Raw genomic sequence first — 16,663 nt, 5'->3', positions numbered from 1 at the left:
TGAAATGAAATGAAGCAAATATCAATCATAACAGCAGCATTTGTGGAGGTTGCTGCTGGTCAAGTTAACCTACATTTTATATCCCCCATCACACTGAACTGCAAGAGCTTCTACACTGGGTCAGCTGTTGGTAATTGAGTGGTGAGAGGCTGAGAGGAGGTGCTGAGGCTGGCTGCAGCCAAATTCCCATTCCCAAATTTCTATGGAGTAAGCTGTCAGCAGAACTGAGTGCTGCAAAACAGCAGCCTCAGAACCTGAATTTCTTCAGAGCAGCATTATATACACAGACACACACACAATGTGTGTGCAAATCAGGGGGAGGGTTTACAAATATATACTATTATTATTACACATATTATACATATATATTATTATTAGGCATATTATTATAGATGCTGATGTACAATATATGCATGATAATTTATAAACCAGTTTATATAATGTATAGCCAAAATGCAGTAAGTCAAAAGGAAAGCCTTTCCATGAGAGGAAAGTAACAAGTTTTCATTTTGAAATTTTCTCCTTTAAACCACCTCAAATGTAACCTGCAACAGGGAAAGGGAACTCTTCTGGTGCTGGACTTCCGTGAGTGTGCAGGAGTCTGTCCTAATACACCTGTATGACAAGAGGCTGTGAACTCTTCCCAGCACCAGGCAGACCTGCTCCTCATCACCTCAGAAAAGGGATCCTGGTCCACTCACCCCTCCCCAGAGCGCCACTGTGCCATCATACATCCCCCCTGCTGAACTTCTCCTTTCACAGACTATGCTACTGCATATCATTTTAAAGCAATCTGCAGGGAACATATCTGGAAAGGAATCAGGATGGACTGATTTGCTTTGCTTCAGCAAAAGCCTACTCCTGCTCCCAAGGATAGAGGACAAGCCATCAGCTTGATTCCCAGATCCAGGAGTCTACTCCATGAAACCAGGCGGAGGAGAGAGAGAAAAACGTAAATACAATTGACTGAGCAACTAGCAACAATGTTTGTTTTGACATTCAGGAAGGGTATTATGCAGATGGAGTTGTTTTTCTCTTCAGTTTTAAAACACACTCTTTAAAATCTGATATCTGCATTTTGGGAGGTGCATGTTCATTTACACTGAGGATCCTTTATGCTGACCTACTTTGAGGTCCCTTAATGCTCAAAAACTGAGCAGAGGTCCTTCAGTGTAAAGTGATAATTGAGCTCTTCAGAGTTCATACAGCGACCCTGAAACATCACATTTTAACCCAGAGTTGGTAGAAGCCTGAAATGTCAATCCCATGATCCACCATCAGCCATCAGTGCCGGCAGCACAATTTGACAAACCTCCAGAAATCACCATAAAGTAGGAATTAACAAAAATTAAAAACTGGCCCTGCATACACATGAGAAATAGTTTGAAAGGACAATGGAAGAACCCCTTTTTTCTTACCTTCAGTAGCTTTATTTATAGCTGTTAATGTGCTCAGGACCTTGGAGAACTGATCTCCTGTGTACAAATCATGTGGATCAAACACCTGTGAAAGATGAACTCAGTCAATTGAGCCCAAAACATCTCACACTGGCTGCTGGAGCCACCCACGGTGCTGGAGGGTGACCATGAGGATTAGGCAGCCCCTATGTCTCTACAGGGAAAGGGTTTTCATTCCGGGCTGACAAGTTCCATTTCCTTTACAGCCGGAGAATTCCTGGGGCACCTCTGGCAGGCATCGTGGGAAGGGCAGGGGAACCCAGAAGCATTTGGAGAGTAGTGCTGGAGACAGGGAAGGAATCAGTGCTGTCTGCAGAGCAGAGACAACTCTGAAAGTCACTGAGAAGGTTATTGCTAGCCTTGAGGGAAGGAAAGATTTTGTTGCTACTTTTGTTATTGAAAACTGAAGAGATTGAGGCTGTACATACAGATCTATATCTAAACGTACACATATCTTCCACAGCAGAATTAACGTACACAATATCTGCTATTAACACACACAATATCCGCTATTGCAATATATAGTATATTTACACTTTTTTTCAGGAAGACAAACCCAGTTGTCTTAATATACAAAAATTTCACTCTAAAGAATTTGGTGTTGCTAATCCTCAATGGTGAAACAAATACATGGTTAGCAAGTCATTGTCCATGACTGTTAACCTGAACTTTGTACACTTCAGAAATCATCACCAGTACAATGAGGAGCAGTTTGAGTTTTCTAAACACTTCAACCCCATCTAACACCTGAAAAATGCACTCAGCTTCATACAGACTGTACAAATTCTACCATTAATGAAGCAAAGATAAGAGATACAAGAAGTCCCTCTTGTTGGTAGCACCATGGCACCATCTGCTAATCCCCAAATGCACGTTGTCTTGCAGATGGAGACAGATACACAAATCCAATGATCAGAAAAGATGATTTTAAAGCTCTCCTGGCCGACACCATCTGATTACAAACACTTCCAACACACTAAAGAGTGTATCCTGCTAAATGAAGACACAACTCTTAATTACCTTTAGGCTAGTACTGCCCTTTAAAACAGCCCTTTCTTGCTTTCCACACAGAGCTCCTCGAGTACGCTTGGCATATTTCAAACAGGAAGGGGACTGGCCTCTCTCACAGCCCTGGATGCTTGTGGCATCTACTTCTCTTAACAGCCACATCAGAGCAGCCCCAAAGTCCAACACAGACAGTACAAAGGCTGCTCTTTGTTGAGAATATGTTTTCAGATTGATTCAGCTACTCAATACTGAGAGACATGCTTTACCCTAAAGAAATGTAATCCATGCTTAACATGGGGACAGTTTACTGTCATTACAAATATTAAAACCTGTAGCTCCACAGCTCCAATTGCATCTACTGCTTTGCACATTCCAGGGACATACCCACCTACCTTGGGCTGTTTCTGAACTGATCTATCACCTGCACTCACTCGGGTTTGCTCCTTTAGACGATGCAAGTCCCATCCCCTCTGCCAGCTGGTGCACAGAACCAGTTTTCCTGCCCTGCAGTTACAGGCATTGCTACCCAAGCATTGCCTTCAGCCCTAAGCAGCGACCTTCCCATGTCAGTGGAAAGGGAGACAGTAACAGAGAGCCCAGGCGTGCACTGACCCCGTAGGCAGCTGCTGGAGCATGGGATGTTACAGTTGCACAAGAGGAAAGTAAACAGCCAGGCTGGGTCGTTTGCATGCATCTCTCTGGTGTGTCATTTTCTCAGCCATACCCTTTTTCTTCCACTTCCGTAATTCCAGAAAAATAAAGTTCTGCCTTGAATTAACACCTTTTTTTCCTAAGGAGCAAAGAACTAAAATACATCCCAAATCCTTCAATGCAGAGAATAATGCTGTAAGCTCAGAGTCATCAGGCTGACAAAGTCCAGATGAAAATGGTGGGAAGAAAGAGATGCAAAAAATTCTAGCACAAAAGTAAGTAATAACATTTAGAACTTCTTCATGGGAAAATTGTCTGGAACAGCTACTGTGCAACAGCGGCTATGTGAAAAACTCTTCTGGGTCAGCTACTGTAATGTAAATATACTGTACAGCTTGTTCCAGAATAAATTCGTCATACAGAAAAGTCCTCATTTATGAGCTAAAAATTACTTTTTCCAGCACAATCCATCGATAATACCAGTCATAACTAAAAGACAAGATGCAGCTAGAAGACAAATAGAGGTAGAAAAGGCTTTTTCACTTCTAACACATGGAAGATCAGGTACATCTAACTGAAACCGCATTTAAATCTACACCTGTCATCTGAGGATCTCCATAAAAACGCTATTCTGACTTGCCGAATCACAGACTGCAGCTCTCCTCGGTAAAACGCTCCGGCTGTTTCTTCAAGCATCGCACCGGGCTAGAGAAGCTCTGCACTGCCGCACCGCCAGCCTCCGCCACAGACAGCGAGGGGATGAGCAGGAGCCGATGCTTCGGGAGCAGAAGAGCACCAAACGAGGAGCCCCAAAGCCGCGTGCGGCTGGCAAGTTATCAGCACTCAAAATCTCAGTCCCGAGACGGGAAGTGCAGAAAAGTTAGGGAAAGACGGGTTGTGTTTCGAGTCCGAGCTGTCCACAGTTGGGCAGCCCCCGGCAAAACCCCAGCTAGGTGCCAAGCCCGAAACGCGGCTCGGCCGCGACGCCTCCAAGCCCGAGGACGGGGGCTGGAGCCGCCCGTCCCCCAGTGATGAAGCGCTTCGGGCGCTCGCTGACCCGGCTTCTCCTACTGGACCTGCCTCTGCCTCCAGCGGGAGCGGCGGTGCGGCCGGAGCTCCGCCAGCACCGGCGAGACGGAGCCGGGCGGGCGGGGAGAGCGCCGCGACCCCGCGGAGCGCCCTGAGCGCAACCACCGCGCCGGCTGCGGGCGCTCCACTCGGGTACAGCGGTGCTGTCACCCCCTTCAGCCGGGACACACCCGTGGGAGCTGCCCGGAGACACGCCTGCGGAGAGGCTGGGACACCCGCGGGGGATGGAGGCGCTCGGTACTCACGGCGGCGGGCGGGCGGGCGCGCAGCCCCGGGGCATGGCGGCAGCGCGGGCGGTGCTGCGGAGCGGCCGCTGCGGCTCTGACCCGGAGCCGGATCGCGGCGCGGGGAAGGGAAGAGAAGGGAAGGGGAAGTGACAGGCGGTGCCGCCGCCCCGCTCCGCCCCGCCGCTCGCTGCGGGACGCGGCGCGGCCGTGCGGCCGCAGCTCCCTCCTCCGGCCGCGGGCGGGAGGCACCAGGAGACCCCCGGGGGAGCGGGAACAGGACGGCAAAGAGTAAAGAGATGAGAAAGGGAAGAAAGGCCGGGGGTGGAGGGGAGGGAGGGGGAAAGAAAGAGAAAGGGGATAGGGAAAAAGTAAATCGGGGAGAGGAGGGAAAGAAGAATTTAAAAGGACAGGAGAGGATGGAACAAGGAAGGAATACCCACGCTATTGGAGCAGTAATTGCAGCAGGTTTGCATCACTGTGAGGAGAAACACCGCAGAAGCACCCACAGATGAGGCACAGTTCAGCTGAGGCAGTGAGATGTGTCCTCTGCTGCCTGTGCCCATCTGTTCGGGGAACATTCTCCAGCAGGGAACAGGAAAACCCCCAGATACTTCAGCGCACCAGCAAGCTGCAGCGTGGGCAGGGAATGGAGCACTGTACTGATACCCAGGGTGAAGCCCAGCAGTAGGTCCCAACCCCATGCAGGGCCACCCCACACATCTAGTGCCAGGAGTCTCTGGGACACTGGGTCACTCTAAATTCAGATAGACTCATTCTCCAGTGCTTGCGCTGGTTGGTGCTGGGCAGGAGCTCTCACTTCTGACCTTGTCCAGCTAGGAGAGGTAATGTCACTTTAGAGAGAAGCCAAAGCAGAGCAGGTTTTAGGAGTGCATGGATGGGGAGCTAAGAGGGTGATGATTTCTCCCCTTCTTAACCACACCTTCAGTTCAGGTAGCTTGTTGGAGGTTGCAGGCACCTCCAACAGCATAAATAATCTCCGTGCTGCCCGTGATGGTAATGACCCTCTGCATACTCTATGATCATCCTTGACAGCCAGGTTTATTCCAGCTATCAATTTATCTGGCGTAGACTGTTCTTAGTTCACAAAATTCAGACCTTGCCAGGAGTTTTGTAGTTGTATTAACAATAAAATGCTGCTGCTGAATGAAGGTCTTGTGCTTCTTCATAAGCAACTGATGCTTAGCTATTCATCTGCTGTTGTTATATGCACACTGGTGTCAGGAGTAAAAGCAAAGTTCTCATTTGTGTCCTCAAGAAGCAGCTAGGCCAGAAGCTTTCTATGATTTTTCTCTTTTGTCATGATCTCTTCCCTGTCTCTTCTACACTAGACTCCACCTGGCCATCAGGACAGAACCCTTTGTTGTCCACTTTCCACCTCAACCCATCTGCATCCAGCTGGCATTGCCTTAGCAGTGCTCACTCACTGGACGAGCTCTTGGGTCAGATACAGCTCATATGTTGAAGCCACAGTGTAATTTAAGCACATTCAGGATTTCTGCACTGTTCCTCAGTCCAAGCCATGAAAGAATCCTCTAAGGACATTTAAGCTCCAATGAAGTGCACACGTCTATTTGCCTAGTCCTTTGTCTCAGCAGAGCTGGACTGACAAATGTTCTCATAACTTGGATCAAATTCTAGCACTGAAAGGCTGCTGGAAAATTTTGGACACAATCTCATTGTTTCACCTCATTATGACACTTGCCTGTTTAGAAGGATGGAGTGATTCCCCTGCTTGCCATCTCTTTTAGGACTGACACATTAGGACTAACACTAACGGCAAAAGAATTCAGGCTTCAGTCCTGGGCTGAAGCTAAAGGAACTGTTTTGTTATTTATACTCTGCCATGAGGTGGATTCTTCCAGTTCACACCTCCAGCCTGTAGAATGGCTTCAACTTAATGGAGCCAGCTCATAGCAGGAAGGTCACAGTGTGTCCTTCTACCCCCATGTCCAAATATTTCACTGCTCCTCTAAAACAAGAGAAGTTGCTGTTTGCCTCACTGTGCTTCTTCCTTTCTTCCACTTCCTGAGTTACCAGGACAACAAAGGGTAGGAGGGAAGTGCATATGTGTAGCTCTGAAAGAGTAACCTCTATCCATTCCCTCCTACTGTGAAAGATCGGCAAGCAGTATCTGTTGAGAGGAAGGTGGGACTTGGGTTTCCACCAAAAGCTGCTGGAAATCCTACCTTCCACACTGACCACCTTTCCTGCATGTTGGCAACACCCAGTGAAGTGGTGTATTCCATGGCAGCTCCACAATCATCCATGACAAAAGCAAATGGAAAGCAGAGTACAATGAAGCCATGGGATGCCTGGATGGCATGCTAATGTCATGTCTGAGATTCCCCAGGATGAGGCCCTTTTGTACAAGTCAGTATCTAGAAAATAAGTCCCGAACTCTCATTTTCCTCGGACTATCCTCTTTTGCTCACATCTGCAGCAGGAAAAGAATATTTGACCTTAACATGACCTTGTCAGTCTGAAGACAGAAGTGGCTCAAGTCCAGCCCTAGGGTACCTCTTCATATCTAAGGAGCAAGAGTTCACTGTGCCATACTTTGGAGAAAGGCAGAATTTGAGAGAATTATCAGGGTTAGATTTTCATATCCATGGTTTGGGTAAGCAGCAGGATAGCTGCCACAGAATTCAAATGAATTAGACCTTTCCTGATGTTACCTTTTCCTCAGGCTACGTTGCTGAGGCAGAACAGCATGTGTGCCCATCTTCCTTTTACCTAATACATTATCACTGAAACTTAAATGCTGATAGATCTTGGAAGCAGAAGGTTCTCTGCCTGTTCTGATGCTTCAGACACTCTTCCAGAGTAAATGTGATGCAGTAAACCCGCTCCTAAAGGACAATGGCCCTTTCCAAGGCAAACTGGGGATCAGGCATGAGGGAGGATCACCCGCAGGAATGCTGCTCAGAGTCTCCTTGTCAAGCTGTTCCAAACAGAGCAGCTTTTAGAAGGAACAGATGGCAGAGGCTTTGCCTGAGAGAACTCAGAAAAGCTGGCAACACAGGAAAAGAGTCGGAAGGAAGCATAAGCACTCTGCCTGTGCCATGTCTTGCCCACCATCTCAGCTGTCCTACCTTGAGCCTTCTTCTGCATGAGGCTAGAGAGGAGCTAGGAAGAAGCAAAATTCATATCTTGGCGCTCTGGTAATATTTTGGAAAAAAAAAAATAAGAAGAAATTTTTTTCATTTCACTGCAAAATTTAAACTTGAGCAAGAGAGGTTTGACCTTTCATCCATCTTTTGAGGCCTCCTCTCACAGCAAATGGGAGAGGCACACCTGAGCATGAAGGATTTACTGAAGGCTCAGAATATTTCAAAGATGAAGTGGGTTATAAATTGGAAGAAAAAAGTAGTCAGAAAGCTTGAATTTATTAAAGCAAAGGAAGAAAAGGCACATGGAGGATCAGAGGAACACCTAGAGATGGAAACACCATGTTGCCTCTTGTATCTGAAAATTGTGGTGTGACTGAAATATTGCAGAACAAGCTTTCAAAGCTATGAGATGGCACTGTACAACAGGTGAGGACTGTTCCCCTGCCCTACCTTTTAGCTGTTTAAAACTCGTATTTTTAAACATAATTTCCACCACAACCATTTTATTAGTAGCTTGCAAATAGAAAAATAAACTTTCAGAAAAATGGAGGAAATCATATGGTCAGTATCAGAAGACTGGCAGTAACTGATTTCTGATGTCATAGACCTTCAGGGATTATAAGTCTCTCTATATATATGCTTTTAAAACTCTGCTGCTCCAGCAGGCTCCAAGAAATGCATCACTGGGCAACAAAAGACCAGGGAGACAGTTCTGGAATGAACACATTTTCATGCTGATTAGCTAAAAACTCTTCAGAGAAGGAAGGTCCTTTCTTTGCTTAGACCTTCAAAGGAAAAAATGCAGGAACAGAGCTATTGTCGGTTGGACTTTTCTCACTGTGGTGCATGAATATTATGTATGATGCCAAGGATGCTGTCCCTGCTTCTGGCAGACTTTGTCTTCAGAATATTTTTTTCCACAATCTTGAGCATGTTTCAAACAAGATAGTGATGAGACAGCTACAGGTTTCTTTTTTTACTGTAGGAATTTAAGTGTGACACAAAAGTATTTAGATAGTAAAAAATTTGATGGCAAAATTAATTGAACTCTGAAGTGATTCATTTAGACTGATCTTGCAAATTTGAGCTGTGGTTAAACATAAGAATCTAAACAGGTAGGATCAGGAACAGCAACACAAAAGGTATCTTTTGACTTCATTAAGATATTTTTTTTTGTGTAAGGAACAATTTGTGTTTGCCAGAATCCTATCCAACAGTTGCAGGGAATCAAAAAATAGTGCAGTATTAAGAATACTTCACCTTCCCATTAAAGCAAGGCTAAAACCTGCAATTCCTTCTAATAACAAAAAAATAATTATGAACAGGTCCAGGTACAAGTCTGTTTAGACTGATCTCCTGTTATTGCTGCATGCTTTGTCTCAAAAGATGAGAATGTGTTACACTCGCAGTCAAGACTGAATATTCATGCTCTCATTTATGTTATTCATACAAAAGATGAGGAATTGATACCAACTTTTTCCCTCTGATATCTGGCTTCCTTTCAGAAGGCTGATCAAATTGGCATGTTACAATAAAAGAAAGGATCTAAGTTGACTTACCTCCACTTTCAGAAATGCGCAGCCTTTCAAGAACTCTTGGATATTACTGATGCAGTCAGCTTCATTTTTAGGCTCCAGGCAATACTAAAGAAAGAAAATCCACTGATCTCATTGCATTGCCTGTGTTGAGAAGGCCTGTATGAATATTGACATGTGCCTTTTATACTGAATTAGGGAAGCTTCATCGGGGGCGGGTGGGGGTGGCAGGCAAGCTGTTGAAGCAGGAAGAAAGCCACTGGAGGAAGTGATGCACACATAGAAACGGTCGGCATCTTGTTTTGAATGCCAGCATATGATAGTGCCCTAAGTGACAGTGGGAAATTGGATGACCTTTAACAACATGCTGCCCCAAGCCACCACTTGTAAGAAAAAGGAGCTAGCAAAACTGATCTCTGTATAATGAAAGGCTCCTTTTTTATAGGGTGGAGAACCTGCTGTGTTGTTGTCGGTTTTTTTTTAAAGCTGCTATTCTGTGTTGCCAGTTCCTCTCTCTCATTGGACTCTGTCCCTTTTTTTCCTCCTTCAGATTCTTACCACACTTCTGGACTGTGAATACATGCCTTGTCAAACTGTAACAGGAGGTATTCACATGGCTTCAGTGCCAATGGATTTGCGGGTCTTGGGACAGACCAAAAGGCAAAGATGCAAGGGTTATTTGCTTATTCCTGTGCCAATCTGCTTCTCCAGTGCATTTCCTGACTAACAAGGTATTTTGCAGTAAGAGTTCTGAAAGAATGTATTTACAGTTGTAATTAGTTATATTTATGTAAATACTGATACACTGCATATCCTTCTATTCAAAATCAAGATATTTTGATCTCTGGTAGGCTAAGTATTTCCTGCCACTGGCTGAACATGTGTGAGCCAAGTGCAACCTTGCAGGGTGTTTTTCTGGATGTAGAAACAAAATCAAAGAATTAAAGCTACTATCATACTTGGCTCTGAATTAGAAACCTGAATGTGAAACACCTCTCTCTGAAGCTCCTTGCTCCTCTCACTTACCAGAGCAATTAGGCCTCAGAATGCCCAGAGCAGTTTCACTGAGCAGGGCTCTGTCTCAGGGTAGTGAAATACATCAGAAAGCATTACCTTTTCTGCAGATCCCGGAAGAAGCCGATGAATTAGTCTGCAAAGCACAGTTCCATCCTTCAGAGAAGTTTTCAGGAACCCCTCTGGGTCATCTACTATTTTCTTAGGGGAATTTAAGACTCCTAGTGAAATAAGCCATGTTACAATCTGTTCTTCTGGATTCATGGCTGACTGTTCTGCTGCCAGCGCTGCTCTCCTGTACAACAGCGTACTGGAACCCACATCCGTGGTTACTTCTTCCTGCTGCAGCTCAAGTGTGAAACTACCATTTTTTTTTATTTTTTTTTTTTTTTTTTCTTGGTGCAGAAATCAAATCTCAGGAACTAAAAGAAGTTACTCTAATTTGAAAAACTTGTTAAAATAGCTTCTAGCACTCAGCAGGAGACAGGGAATGCAGGTTGTTAACAACATCTCTGCAAAATTATTGAAAGCACAAGTGTTTTATATGAAGTTATTATACCAAAAATACCTCACTTAGAGACTTCCTCCTTGTGGCAGCTGGCACCCTATCACTGAGTAAACTCGGTCTGAACCTAAGGTTATTGCCCAAAGAAATAATACTGTAAATAACAACGTATTTACAGTGGTAAAACAGAATTCACAATGGTTGTTTTGGAGGACTGTCACACTAAATAGGTTTTCTACTTCACATGGCAAACCTAGTAATTAAAATTGCCTTTTGTAATAGTTTTCTGTTGTCTGATTTTTGAAAATAAGTTCTGATCATGCACTTATGCATAAATAATGCTCTCTTTTAACTGCTGTGTAGAAGTCCACATATAATCCAAAATGGTTATTTAGAAGATGATAATCTCTCAAAATAATTACCTGAATGACTTCAAAAAGGTCAGGAATTAAGCCATCCAAAGATTAGAATAAAATTCCCAACTATTTTACTTGTCTTATTAAGATGTCTCTTTCCACCACCACTTCAGGATCCACTGAAGGTAGTCTTCCAGCCTGCCCAGGGCAGTATTTATGGATGCTAAATCTGAACCACAGTGCCTGTACAAATTACAGGCCGCATAGCTCCTCAGGCTGCCTGAGAAAGTAGCCTGGGAAAAATATGAGAAGGAATTAAAACAATTCTCAGGGACACTAAACAGCCTTGCAGGTGTTGTTTTGCAGTCTTTGTTTTCCTTGCAGGAGGAAGTCAGGGAGGTGATGAGCTCCCCCTGACCAATGATGGTGATGTACCACTTTGTTAACCAACAGGAGTTTCTTTTCTGTATCTTCCACGTACCAGTCTATAAAAACAGGCCTGAAGTAATAAACCAGAGAATTCTCGTGTTGAAACTCCCTTGAGAGTTTATGTCGTTCTTTATAGCCGTTCCCAATTGGAAGGACAAGTATTAACCAACACAAGTTACTACATTACTATATTACATTACTACAGCAAGTCAGGAAAGTCCAGTCATCTTTATAACTGTCCTTTCACCAGAAGAGATGGAAAATGAAGCAATTCTTTTGATGATGGAGTTGGAACATCATGGCTTGAGCAATCTAACAGCAACAAAGCATCCTAGAGACCAAAATCTCTTGGTTACCAAGTTTTGAGCCAATACCTACCCTGTTACTTATAACAGCTGTTTTAAAGTACCCAGTCTTACCAAACTACTCATGATTTAAAGGGTCAGGAAAAACAGAGCAGCAGAGGGATAAATTGTACACAGTAAATGTGCATGGTTTTGCCTCCACCTTGCAGGTCTTATGACTAGTACTGGGACCTACCTATGTACCAATTTTAACAGCCACCAGTAAATCAGAACCATCCTTATAGGGTTAGACACAATTCTGACATTTTTCAGGACTTCAGGATGAGTTCCAGGTCTCTGTAGTGTGGAAATACTCATAAACCATGGCTGCAAGCACTGTGAATAAAGTGGTCTACAGCTCAATCACAGCTCACTGCTCTATGATGAGGCACATTTACAAACATGTGTAAAACATTTCAAAATTATGGCTAATCAGCAGTTCTTTTGGTTTTTTTTTTTCAGTTGTCATAAGCACTACTGCATTGCAGAAGGAAATACATACAGTATCCACCTTCATCATTCTTTTTTCAAATCTGCAGGTAGCCAAGACAACTACTAATGCTCGTTTATCAATGGGGACACACATTCAGATACCTAAGACACCTCAGTCACCCCATCAGAATACAGCAGTTTCTGATGTAAAGAGAAATACTTCCAACACTGGGAGAATTGCACACCTGCTTTGCTGAAGTCAGTTACAAACCCAAACACCAAAGTACTTCACCCACTCTCTCCCCTAAAGGAAAACTTAGGCACACATGGGCAGGTTTAGTTTAATGATTATTTCACATGCAGCTGCTGCAGCCAAGCAGATATCAATGTCTGCAATTATAATTAAATGAAAATACTTCCCCCATCTTGAACACTTACCAACTGCTTGAAAGATCTGCTGATAAAGATATGCAGGAAGTCCACAAATTTACGGAGTTTTTGATTAGCCACTTCAATCCCAACCTCCATTAGTGTAACTTCTAAACACATTCTAGCTTGTTTACCCACTCCCACACCAAAATTAATTCTGTGGCAAACCCAGGGTATGAAGGTAGAGCCACTGAGGAATGAACAGTGTCTGGTCTTTGGAAAGGATTCACCTTTGGCTATTTGCTAACAGCAACAAATCAAGTGAATCGTCTATCATGTATTGCAGAGTCAACTTGGTTACAAATACTTGTTTACAGCCTGATTTATACCAGTGATTACTAAATAGCACAGTGTTACCTTAAAAGGGGGAGAGGTACCGAGTGACTGGCAGCATACTCATCAGAACAGCACAGCAATAGGATCACGGTAAGAACAGCAGTCACATATTCAGACACCAGTTTTGAGTGCTTCTTGAAGTCACACATGCTTAAGTAATTCACTCTTTTTTTTTCTTCCAGCACAGGGAAAATACTCAACTACAAAGCACAGCACTGGTGTTTTTTTCTGCTGCAGAATCTACCTATACATTTTAATCGGTGGCTTTCAATGATGAAGTTTGATTCTGTGCATGAGCTAATACTGTAGATCAGGGTACATTCTCATTAATTACAATTTTAGGCAGGCAATGATCTTACAGTAGCTGCCATTTTGGCATTACACTTTCGGTAGGACAATTCAGTCCAGACTGAACAGCAGGACAAGACTAAGAGCTAATGCTGAAAAAGGACTCTGATAGTACAGAATGTTACTCCTTCTTGTAGAAGAGACACTGAGATCACTTTGTAACAATAACCTTCCAAGATGTAACACTAATAAACTTTACCACCATCCAAGTGTCTCTGAGTAAAGCATGCCTTTAATTAGACAAAAAAACCCCAAACCCCCAGTACTTAATAACAGTAAATTTATTTGCCCTGGGAAATACTACAATTCTACCCATTTGCTACACAAATTTACTCCTAGAATTTGCAGCCCATAAATGAAGTTTAAAGTGATACCCTTGCCCCAAATGTAGTTTTAAATCTGTAGACAAGGTATGCATGCTTTTTCTTCTTCAGCTACTATGAACTGACGGTTGTTTAAGTGAGATCAGTTTGTCTATCACAGGAGTATAAATTTTATTATCCATGATTGTTTATGACTCATCTACATGAAATACCAATGCCTGAGGATTCGCCTCACATACACATATGTAATAGAATAATTCGCCCATCAACACACATATAATCGAAGAAGGCATCAAAATCAAGACAAAGTTTTGAAGGAAGCATCTACTCCCAAGAGATGTAGCACTGTCCAGTGGAACACTAATTATTTGGGGCATTCATCACTAACACTGTCTCAGTACACCAACATTCCCCTCCTCTCATCCAGAAGGTCGGGACAAAACTGTTAAATGTAAGGTAGCAGAACTTCTCATGGTTTCTTGGTGAAGTCCTCTGTATTCAAGAGGACCAAGACTCACTTCTGTGTAACTTGCTCTTTTTATCAGCATAAATGGCAAGCACACATGTAAAGGGCAACCCAAGTATTTTGCTGCTGCAGGATGTGTGTGCAACGAGGAACAAACCAGCTCTCTCTGGACCGTTGGAAGGTGCTAGCTATGGCAGGCAGCAGTTGGCTTCCACCAGGAATTTTATGTATGTCCAGGAAATCAGTAGTGCTACTTTCAAAGGCAACTCCTGAACACTTACACAGTCCTCTAGAAAAAGGTGGGCAACGCTACACTCAAAAGCCAGGCTGTATCAGCTGTGATTTGTTATCCTTCGACTTTCCAATGCATATCCACTGCTGTGCTGCCACTTTCTCGTCACTGTAAGTAGGAAAAAAAAACCTCAAGTTAGTACCCTCTCAGAAGCCAAGAGACAAAAAAGCTAAATTATCCTCGAATTATATATACAATTAATTCATTTGAATTGTATTTGATCTGTTCCAACAGTAGGAAAGCATATCAATAGCTAACTACAATAATCAAAACACCCTGAGGACAACTTGTATTAATGCACACTCCTTGTATAACACTGTCCCCAGGGCAGGTACTAAGTATTGCAGTTCCTGTGTGTATTCCCCCCTTCAAATTCTACCCACCACATAATCTCACCAGCTCTTCATAATCTCAGCACGCTACTCAGGAGTTCTGCAATACACTGGTATACATACTGGTACTGATCTGTAAGTAATACTGTGCTACGAATTAAATAAAACCTGCAATCAAAGGAAGGTAAACAGCTGGCAATTCCGTTTACACTCAGATTTTCCACAAGGTTATTAATACTCTCCTTCCCACAAGTTAAGATCTATTTGCTGCTCCCTTAACATTGGTATCATGCCTGTTAAGAATCTGGAAACATTTATAAGTTGAAGAGAAGGCTGAGAGTGTGATTTTTGTCTCTAATACATGTATTTATTACAACATGGTCACAACAGATTTACTAAACTGCAAAAAAGCACTGATTTTTTTTTTTTTTTTTTAAAGGGAAGCTTTTTCACTTTTGAATAATTAAGCCTCAGCTTCACAGCTAACAGAGAGAACTGAGGTGCACACACACAAAGTTTAAAATGTTATGACACAATCTGCATGATGATTTGTCAGTATCTTTTGAAATCTCCTAGAATGCTGTGTATTAAAGACAGCATTTTGTCTCTTCACTAGAGGATTCAAGACCTGGATCAAACTATAAATGTAAATGGTTTTTTGCAGGTGGTTAGGGGAGTGAAGGGGAAATGCTACTTTTAGACCTATTTACCCAACCCACTTTAGTGGCACACTAGTGACATCAGTGATCTTTGAATGAAAAAGGTTAGATTTTCTTAACTTTTAGAAACAATATTGTAAAGTGTCCTCTCAGTAACACTCAAATTTAAGTATTTCAACAGTCACATCTTAAAAGGAAAACAAAGACAAGGACAGCATTTGCTGGTTGAGATTTTATCAAGTGTCAGAAAAATAAAAAGCTCGTAGGGCACGCATCCCCTGAACAGGAAACACTCATGATGATTCTGTATTTTATCTGAAATACAAATAATATTTTTTTCCTTTATTATCAAGGTAACAGCAGCAAGTTATCAGGAGTACTAATAAAACATTACTGGAATATTCTAACAAGGGCATTGCACAGTTGTTGAATTGCTGTTACTGAGACTCTACAAGGATAATGAACTGTAACCGAACTGAGGCCACAAACATCATGAAGTATAGATCATATAGATATCACAGAACCTATCCTTCCCACAAGACAGAATTTCCCTGATAACAACGACCATCTGTGAGATAAACCAACTGTATGAGCTACAGCTTTTTCTTTCTTACCATTTAAAAGTTGGTTCTTGAAAGTATACTTTCAAACTAACAGTAAAATAGGTTCTTACATCTAGACTCAATGTTTCTCTTGGAAAAGATAGCTGTCCTTATCCTTTAATCTGAACTAGATTTTATCAAATTCTGCACACACTGTAAGTTACTTCCATTTTTTACTAACAATTATTTAGTAGAGAAATTTTGTTTTCCAGAAAGCCGGATTAGCATGTCACCCACTACCCACCACTTTCTCTATGAGTTCTCAGAGAAACAGGAGAAAGCCATTCCTTCACATAAAATCCAAAGACAGCTGCTCTTGAATCTTCTTTAAAAATAATTTTAATAGTGTAGGCTTCAGAGTCATGAAACACAGCTGTTCTTCAGTCTTAAACTATTCTGGAGGTGCCTGAAGTCTGCAACTTAATCCCAGGACTTCTGCAAAGATCAGTTCCTAATCAAAGATTATACTCAGTCTAATTGCTCATCCTGTACATTTAGCAAGACTGATTAAATGTCTATACTAACATTATTACAACTCTTGATTTTTATGGTCTGCTTGTATAAAAACTCATACTCAGCACTTTCTGTCACATGACTTCAAATGCAGGTGTAAACACACTTTCCTTTAGCTGTACCCTAATTGGCTCTGTTTTTGCAGGTAAATAGTGTCTTGCTGCCATTCCTAACCTAGTTGGTTT

At 42.8% G+C, this 16,663-nt stretch overlaps 1 protein-coding gene across 7 annotated transcripts in view; it reads right to left on the bottom strand.

Moving 5' to 3' along the window:
- The window catches only part of ARHGEF6 (Rac/Cdc42 guanine nucleotide exchange factor 6), a 39,127-nt gene extending 28,686 nt beyond the window's left edge, over window positions 1-10,441 (bottom strand). Inside the window, exons 1-3 of one of the 7 annotated variants that reach the window (XR_015276404.1) lie at window positions 10,212-10,441; window positions 9,123-9,206; window positions 1,419-1,503 (exon numbers count right to left, since the gene is read on the bottom strand). Coding sequence is in view for 3 of the 7 variants with exons in the window: in XM_023925884.2 (XP_023781652.2) it covers window positions 1,419-1,503; window positions 9,123-9,206; window positions 10,212-10,376 (334 nt within the window). In the remaining 4 variants the exon portion in view is untranslated. Of the gene's footprint in view, window positions 1-1,418; window positions 1,504-3,077; window positions 4,313-4,450; window positions 4,566-9,122; window positions 9,207-10,211 lie in introns of those variants that run through there. The other 6 variants (XM_023925884.2, XM_023925883.2, XM_086850444.1 and 3 more) reach the window with 6 other exon arrangements.
- Between the last annotated feature and the right edge of the window lie 6,222 nt (window positions 10,442-16,663).

Source organism: Cyanistes caeruleus, chromosome 14 (assembly GCF_971803275.1).
Source record: "Cyanistes caeruleus chromosome 14, bCyaCae1.hap1.1, whole genome shotgun sequence".
NCBI classification, from domain to species: domain Eukaryota; kingdom Metazoa; phylum Chordata; class Aves; order Passeriformes; family Paridae; genus Cyanistes; species Cyanistes caeruleus.
The sequence above is the reverse complement of the archived record's forward strand: the minus strand, read 5'-3'. Positions and strand labels throughout refer to the sequence as shown.